We start from the raw sequence: 8,445 nt of genomic DNA on the forward strand, positions 1-8,445 counted from the left end.
ATAACTGGAAAAGAAATAAAGAAAATCCCATTCACAATAGCTTCAAAAATAAAATACTTAGGAATAAATTTACTCAAGGATTTGAAAGATCTGTACACTAAAAATTATAAGACTCTGATGAAAGAAATTAAGACATAAATAAATGGAAAGATATCCTGTGTTCATGGGTCAGAAGATTTAATATATTTTTTTAATTTTTGAATTTTATTTATTTATTTTATACAGCAGGTTCTTATTAATCATCAATTTTATACCCATCAGTGTATACATATCAATCCCAATCGCCCAATTCATCACACCCCCACCCCCACCACCCCATGGTTTTCCCCCCTTGGTGTCCGTACATTTGTTCTCTACATCTGTAAAATGTCCATACTACCCAAAGCCATCTGTAGATTCAATGCAATCTCTATCAAAATTCCAATGGAATTTTTCACAGAAATAAAAAAATAAATCATAAAATTCATATGGAACCACAAAAGACTCCAAATAGCCAAAGCAATTCTGAGAAAGAGGAACAAAGCTGGAGACATTACACTCCCTGATTTCAAACTATATTACAAAGCTATAGTAATAAAAACAGTATGGCATAAAAAATAGACACATGAAACAATGAAACAGAATCAAGAACCCAGAAATAAACCCTAGCATATACCATCAACTAATATTTGACAAAGGAGCCAGAGTGCTTGATGGGAAAATGATAGTCTCTTCAATAAGTGGTTTTGGGAAAAATGGATAATCACATGCAGCAAAGTGAAACTGGACCCCTGCCTTATCCTACTCACAAAAGTTAACTCAAAATGGATCAAAGACTTCAATATAAGATCTAAACCTGTAAAACTCCTAGAAGAAAACATAGAGGGTAAGCTCCTTGACATTGATCTTGGCAGTGATTTCTTGAATATGACACCAAAAGCACATGCAAGAAAAGCAAAAATAAATAAGTGCAACTACATGAAACTAAAAAGCTTCCACACATTAAAAGAAAGAGTCAACAAAATGAAAAAACAACCTATGGAATGGGAGAAAAATGTCAAACCTTGTATCTGATAAAGGGTTAATGTAAAGAATTCATACAACTTAATAGCAAACAAACAATCTGATTTAAAAATGGGCAGAGGGACTGAATAGACATTATTCCAAAGAAGATATAAATGTCCAACAAGTGTGTGAAACAATGCTCAATACCGCTAATCTGGGAAACGCAAATTAAAACCACAATGAGATATCATTTTACACTTGTTAGAATGGCTATTACCAAAAAAGATGAGCAATAACAAGTGTTGGCAAGGATGTGGAGAAAAGGGAACCCTTGTGTACTATTGATGGGAACATAAATTGGTACAGCCACTATGGAAAACAGTACAGAGGTTCCTAAAAAAATTAAAAATAGAACTATCATAGGATCTAGCAATCCTACTTCTGAGATATATATATATTTGATAAGTATATATATCCAATCAAGATCTCAAAGAGGTATCTGCACTTGCATATTCATGGCAGCACTATTCACAATAGCCAAGACATGGAAACAACCTAAGTCCATCTGCAGATGAATGAAGAAAGAAGATGTATTATTTACAGTGGAGTATTATTCAGCCATGAGAAAGAAGGATATTCTGCCATTTGGGTGGACTCAGAGGGCATTATGTTAGTGAGACACATCAGACAGAGAAAGATGAATACCGTCACTTATATGTGGAATCTAAAAAACCTGAACTCAGAGAAACAGAGTAGAATGGTAGTTGTCAGGGGCTGGGGGTGGTGAGGGATATGGGGAGATGTCAGTCAAAGGATACAAACTTCCAGTTATAAGAAGAATAAGTTCTGGGGAGCTGACGTACAATGTGGTGACTATAGTTAACAATACTGAATTACATACTTGAAGTTGCTAAGAAAGTAACTCTTAAATGTTCTCACCACAATTAAAGAAAAAGGTAATTATGTGAGGTGTTAGGGGTGTTAACTAACCATACTGTGGTAATCATTTCACAATATAGAAGTGTATCAAATGATTACACTGTATACCTTAAACTCACACAACATTATATGTGAATTATATCTCAGTGGAGCTGGAAAAAAATAAATAAAAAATGATTTACAATTTAAAAATAGTGAGACTGCCTTTTACACAAATATGCTATACTGGGTTGAAGAGAATCCCCTAAAATTGATGCCCACCTAGAACCTTAGAATGCAACCTTATTTGGAAGTAGGGTGTAGGTAGATGTAATCAAGCTAAGTTGAGGTCATACTGGATTAGGGTGGGCCTAATCTGATGACTGGTGGGTAGGATATTTGGACATAGGCAAAGAGGAGAACACCATGTGAGGACAGAGACACACAGGAGAGAATACCATGTGAAGGTGGAGGCAGAAAGTGGAATGATGCATCTAAAAGCCAAGGTACACCAAGTGCCAGCGACCACCAGACACTGATTGAGAAGCATGGAACAGATGCTTCTCCATCAGAGCCTCCAGTAGGGACCAACCCTGTGGACACTTTGATCTCAACCTTCTATCCTCTAGCACTGACTGAGGGAATAAATTACTGTTATTTTAAGCCACCTAGATTGGGTTTTGTTTAGCTAGAAAAAGGAAACTAACACACATATCAGTACCTATACCTTTTTATATCAGTCAGCATAGACTCGGTTTTGTTGCAGTAACAAAAGGTTCTCTCCTCCGATTCTTAGAGGCTACAACAGCAAAGATATACTTTTCATTCTTCTTCTCACCCACATGTCATCACAGATAGCTGCCACTCCACACCATGTTACCTTCAAGCAACCTCTACCTGGAATATTGCCTCTATCTGGTCTGAGAAAAATGGAACATAGAGTCCAAACATTCAGAGATTTATGGGATTAGAAGATGAAATTGATTCTCATTTCCAACCTGTAAACTCTAATATTGAAAAGCCTTTAAGTGACAAAGTTCTAATCAACTCAAACCTGGAACAAGGAACAAATCAAGAATATGGCCGCCATGTTTTACTAAAACCTCTGAATCAATTAAGGTGGTTTACAGTAAATTATTTCAGTTAGACAAAATGGCACAGGCAAACTATGCATTGGTTCTTGAAGCTTCTGCCCCAGAGTGACTCACATCACTTCTACTCATGTCTCATTGGCCAGAGCAAGTCTGATGCCATTGTATGGGTATGTATAACCCATATATAGGAGGGGCAGTGAATCTTTTCAGAAATACTACAATCTTCCCACTCTTACAGAGGATTATCCTTTCAGTAGTCACTTTGAGAGGCTATTTTAGTAGTACAGTGATGTGGAAGATGTTTGGAGTGATTTCCAGAGCAAGCGTATGAGGTCACATAAGAAATTGACTCGTGACTTTCTGGTTTTTAACCCCCAGTGGCATTCCCCAGATGGATCATCATCCACCTAGTCCCCAGATGTGGTTACAAATAACTTTTAGTTTACTTCCCCAAATTAAATCCCCTCTCAAGTAGTGAAAATGTGCCACTGTCAAAGCTGATCAAAGGAAGGTACTCCAGAAGACTACCAACAAGGAGCTACAGAAGTGTTGTGAGAAGTGTTATGAAACTACAGCATCACTGAGATCACTGACCAGCCTCCCAGTGGGACTCCCTAAAGGGTGCAATGCTTGATTGAAGTAATATATATAATGTGTAATAAATTATAACATACTAATATATTATCATACATAATATATATAAAATTTAAAAATGCATAACGTATAAGGTTATGAGTGTATGTATAAGTATATAATATCTCTGATGTGTTTGTTAAAAAAGGAAATCAACATGGCTTTAGGCATCCCTAGCACAACTTCTGAAGCAGAGAGACACAACTACAGAATGATAATGATGGCCAGCCTATGTGGAAATCTTCCTATGTTCCAGGCACTAAATGATTTATGTGAATTACCTCACTTAATCCTTGCAGCCAGGGCTGGGACTAGGACGAGGGAAGCAACCTACCTGGGGCACAGAATTTAAGGAGACACCCACTCTCAGGGCTGGACAAATACAAGGTTGATATTTGCATGACCCTGAACGCCTCCTTCAGTGTTGTACCCTCAGAGCCTCACCTCACCCTAATCCCGGACCTGCTTGTAACAGTCCTGTAAGGTCAAGATCATCAGCTCCTTTCTTCGCAGATGAGGAAACAGAGGCTTATGGGGGATGAGTATCTTGCTTCACTTGAACCCAGGCAGTTTGGACACCCAGGCCTGAGCCTTGACTCGTTGCACCTGCATCAATGCCTTCGTCGACGCCCCATCTCAAGTTTTGGTTGTTTTTGTCGTCTTTTCCAGGTGTCCAAGGCAGCTGCAGACTTGATGGCCTACTGTGAAGCGCATGCCAAGGAAGATCCCCTCCTGACGCCTGTTCCGGCTTCAGAGAACCCATTTAGGGAGAAGAAGTTTTTCTGTGCTATCCTTTAAGTCTTCAAGAGGAACCTGAGGAGCCTCGGGGCTCCAGGGACACTGATGTAGAGTTTTTAGCAAAGTGGGCGCCTTTCTAGTCCACAGCATTTAAAGAGAGGGAGGAGAACCATCCTGGAGACTCCAGGCTATGCATGTTTAAAGAACTGGTCCCCTTTATGAGAATGAGAGCTGATCCACACCCCGAGTTAAGAGATCTGATGTCTGCAGAATTGCCTGGAGGAGGGGAGTATGTAAAGATAAAATCGGTGTCATTTCTTTCCTGCTATCCCTCCCAAACCTTATGTTTCTGCTTCATATTTAAAAAATAAAACAGACAGCTGTACTGAGCTCAGATATGTATGACCTTTTTGGAATGAATATTGCCTTTAGAATACCCTTTGATGAGCTGAGTCGTCCAGTGTAGGCGCGGTTCAGTTTAATGGCGTTGATGTTTCGTCTTTGTGCCTTTCTTTTTCTTTTTCCCTTCTCCCCTACCCCTCCTTCCACCCCTCCCCATTAGAGTAGTAAAGAGATTTGGGCTAGATTTGTCTGTAAGACTGAGCTCAAAGGATGAACACCCAAAGGGTTTAAGGAGATGTTCCCCGTGGTTTATCCTCATGGTAATAACAACAACAACAAAAAATGCCGGTTGTCTGTATTCTTTTATCACTGTTCCTAACATTTGTACATGATAGCTTTGATTCTGCAAGTAAAAGTAAATCATGTGTTGTGACTGGTGCTTTCATATATTTGTGACAATTTTTGAGTAATACTGCATGAAAATGTCCCCATGTTACATCCATTCAGTTTTACTATAAAGTAAAGAAAAAGTTTTACTATAAAGTTTAGAAAAAGAACGAAAGAGAAAGGAAGCTGGGGAGGAAAAAACTCAGTATCTTGAAAATTGAGATTACTTCAGAGCCTTAGCCATGCCTAAAATACCTCCTTAGTTAACAGTGGCGTCAACACCTCTTCAACATATTTTCCAGAATCCAAAGCATTTTGGTTTGATCCAGGACCCAGGGCAGCACAGGGAGCGCCAAGCGACAGCGGCAAGGATTCACCCTGAGTTGGGAAGTGCTTTTATCGGAGAGTCAGAGCAAATTCCCTTTTTTCCCTGAATCACAGAAATTGTAGATTGAAAGAAGCCTTTCTGTGCTGTTCTTAACAAGAAAAAACGTGGCCCTTGTTTGTTTAAGTATCAGGAGAAATAAACCCACAACTCCAGACCAGACCCACTCTCAGAATCTGGCTGCTCACGGGCTAGGGAGAAGGGGGCAGCTGCTGCCCCCAGCAGCTCCACCAGAAAGCGTTCTGGCTCTTTTTGCCCCTGAAATGACCTTTGTTTTTCACCCAGCAAAATTTTCAATAGAATCTTTTCTTTGTTTTTGTTCTCTGCTTTGTTTGTTAGAGTCTTATTTACAAACTTCCTTGCAGCTTGAGCTCTCTCTTCCCAAGAAATGATATTGAAAGTGATTTTTCTTTCTGGCTCCAGCCTCCACCAGTAATGGGAGGTCTGGAAGTCTGTCTCACTTTTTTCTGTGTCATTCCCAGGCAGGTGTGGGCTCTCTTACAATTCCTTGTTTGCTTTGAAATCCTGAAAGACCATTTCTGAATTAATTTTATTCTCTTTCCATTCTCTTCCTCCCACTAAAAAAAAAAAGAAAGGAAGGAAAAAAAGAAGATAAAAAGATGTAATATGCCAAGGACAGATCTTGAAACAGACTTGATAAACTTTCTCCTTAGCTCCTTGTATGGGCATGATGGTAAAAGAATAAATACATCCCACTAAAACTCATGCCTGGGGAGGGGGAAGAGAATATTAAGACATTGTTAATCGTATGAATGCACTCCTATAACCAGATATTTCTGTTCAAACCTTGGGATTTTGCTACAGTCAGTGGGACACTGAAGAAGATTTAGAGGAGAAAAACCCTGGCAGAGTATTTATTAAACTACAGGATTGTACCATTGGCTTAGTAAGACTGTGGAATCAGCTAAAACCCAACCACATTTTTAAAATGTGCGGAAATACGAATTGAATGTGTGGTCACACAAAAACAACTGTGAATAAAGCACTCTTTGGTGGTGATTAAGGCGTCATTATAAAACCCTGATGCTTTTCATAATCCACACCATTTACTTTTCTCAGAAGGACTCTATATTTTCATGTAAAGCTAGGTCTTTGGAGAAATTAAAATGGAATTAAAACTTCTAGGAATACAGCTCTGGTAATTAAAAGTTAAGGAAGTTCCAAACTGCATGTGCCCTTGTTTATCAAAGGAGAAAGAAGGCAGAAAATACACAGCCCATCTGAAATTAAATTTAAGAAAAATGTTTAGCTTTTTCATAACTTCATGTGCTACAGAAGGGAATTATAATCCCAGAGTTTTTCTATGAGTTTTGATTTATTGGTATTTTTACTTGTTAAGGGGGAAATTATCTTTTGATTACTTATGCCTCTAAAGAGTCTTAATTCTTTTAGAAATTTAACAATCATTTTCACCAGCATAATTTTATCTTAAGGGATAACTAATAGGAAAATTTAGCTTAATTATTCAAGGCCCTAATTTACATATATAATATATTGGGTAGTAATGAAAATCTGCCATGGAATTCTTTAAACAGTAATAATAACGCTCATATTTAGAATGCAAACTCTATTAAGAAAAAAACCAATCTTGCCTCATCCTCAATATTAAATCTGTTTTCTTTTTTTTTTCTTTCCATTTTAAACCAAGTGCTATTTAAGTCAGAGCATGTGAATAAGTACTTTGAGCTGAGGCTAATTTTGCTAATAATATTTGAAAGAGATCGCTCACCAAGGAAAAGTTTTAAACCATTTCTCCATGTACTCATATTTACAAAAGGAATTTTGAGAAGCATGCTGTCTTAAGGGATTTTTGTACTTTTTTTTTTTATATATATTTGCTTCTAGCTGCTCCTGGCAATGGTGAATTGTTGCGTATACATTAATGTTTTCCCAGCCCTAGAATTGTTCACATTTTTCCTATATAAGATCTATGGAGTGTATCTTTCAAAGAGAGGGAAATACAGAAATGTTAAAGCAGAAAAACCTGAATGTGATGTGTACATTTTCATCCCCCATGGACAATGTATTTGTTTTAATAAATGGAATTTTCAGATTCATTTCATATGCAGTCGATTTTATTGTGAAAGCCCATGGACCACCTCACCCATCGATTCTATGGTTAATTTGAGAAGGATGATGACACATAACAAGATGGATAAGGAAATAGGAATTCATGAATTTTCTTTAGGGGTTTGTTAATAGAGGCACCTAAGGAGGGAAAAACTCACATGAGGCTCTTTAAAAGCCTTTCTCCCTGGTACAGTGCCTGGGGACAGAGAAAGGTGATGGGGAAGAGTCCAGGCTCTGGCAGGCTGGACCGTGAAGATACAGGAGATGCATTTACACTTGAACATGTTATGGGTATGCCACATGGGGATTTCTCCTTTACAAAAAAAAAAAAAAAAAATTGAACAAAAAACATGCTGTTCTCCATAAGCTGCTCATGATTTAAAAGGAGTACTAGAGAAGATAAAGGCTTAGAACTCTAGATTCACAGCTTCTTGGAGATTTCTCAGTCAAGATACCCTTCTGTATGTCCTTCAAATTATGCCAGTGAGTAACAGAGCCTGTTTGTAAGAAGAAGATGCTGGATCTCTCAGGATTCGTGCCTGCGACAAAAGCATCTTTAAACTTCCAGTGAAGGGGCCACTTGGAGTTTGTGCATTTGTCCACTTACATCATTGTTTCTCAGACTGTGATCCCTGGATCACCTGTTTCAGAATCACCTGGAATGCCGATGAAAAAGGCAGACACTGGGCCCCCCACTAACTCAGAATTGCTAGGAATGGTGCTTAAGACCGTGCACTCCGTTGCATGCTATTGAGGACCACTAATTTAAGTACTTACGACAGCTGGCTTTTCATCACGCCTCACGAAAGGCACAAACTAATTGTCAACATGCTGGCTCTTATTCCCACAGCTGCAGGAAGTGGCTGCCCTGGA

At 38.5% G+C, this 8,445-nt stretch overlaps 1 protein-coding gene across 3 annotated transcripts in view; it reads left to right on the forward strand.

Moving 5' to 3' along the window:
• Positions 1–7,564, forward strand: part of GNG2 (G protein subunit gamma 2) — a 130,223-nt gene extending 122,659 nt beyond the window's left edge. For all 3 annotated transcript variants that reach the window (XM_007192856.2, XM_007192855.2, XM_057544513.1), the window contains one exon: positions 4,299–7,564. In XM_007192856.2, coding sequence (XP_007192918.1) covers positions 4,299–4,427 — 129 coding nt within the window. In that variant the 3' untranslated portion in view covers positions 4,428–7,564. The remainder of the gene's footprint in view (positions 1–4,298) is intronic.
• Positions 7,565–8,445: the final 881 nt, after the last annotated feature.

The sequence above is a fragment of the Balaenoptera acutorostrata genome, chromosome 3, assembly GCF_949987535.1.
Source record: "Balaenoptera acutorostrata chromosome 3, mBalAcu1.1, whole genome shotgun sequence".
Classification (NCBI taxonomy): Eukaryota; Metazoa; Chordata; class Mammalia; order Artiodactyla; family Balaenopteridae; genus Balaenoptera; species Balaenoptera acutorostrata.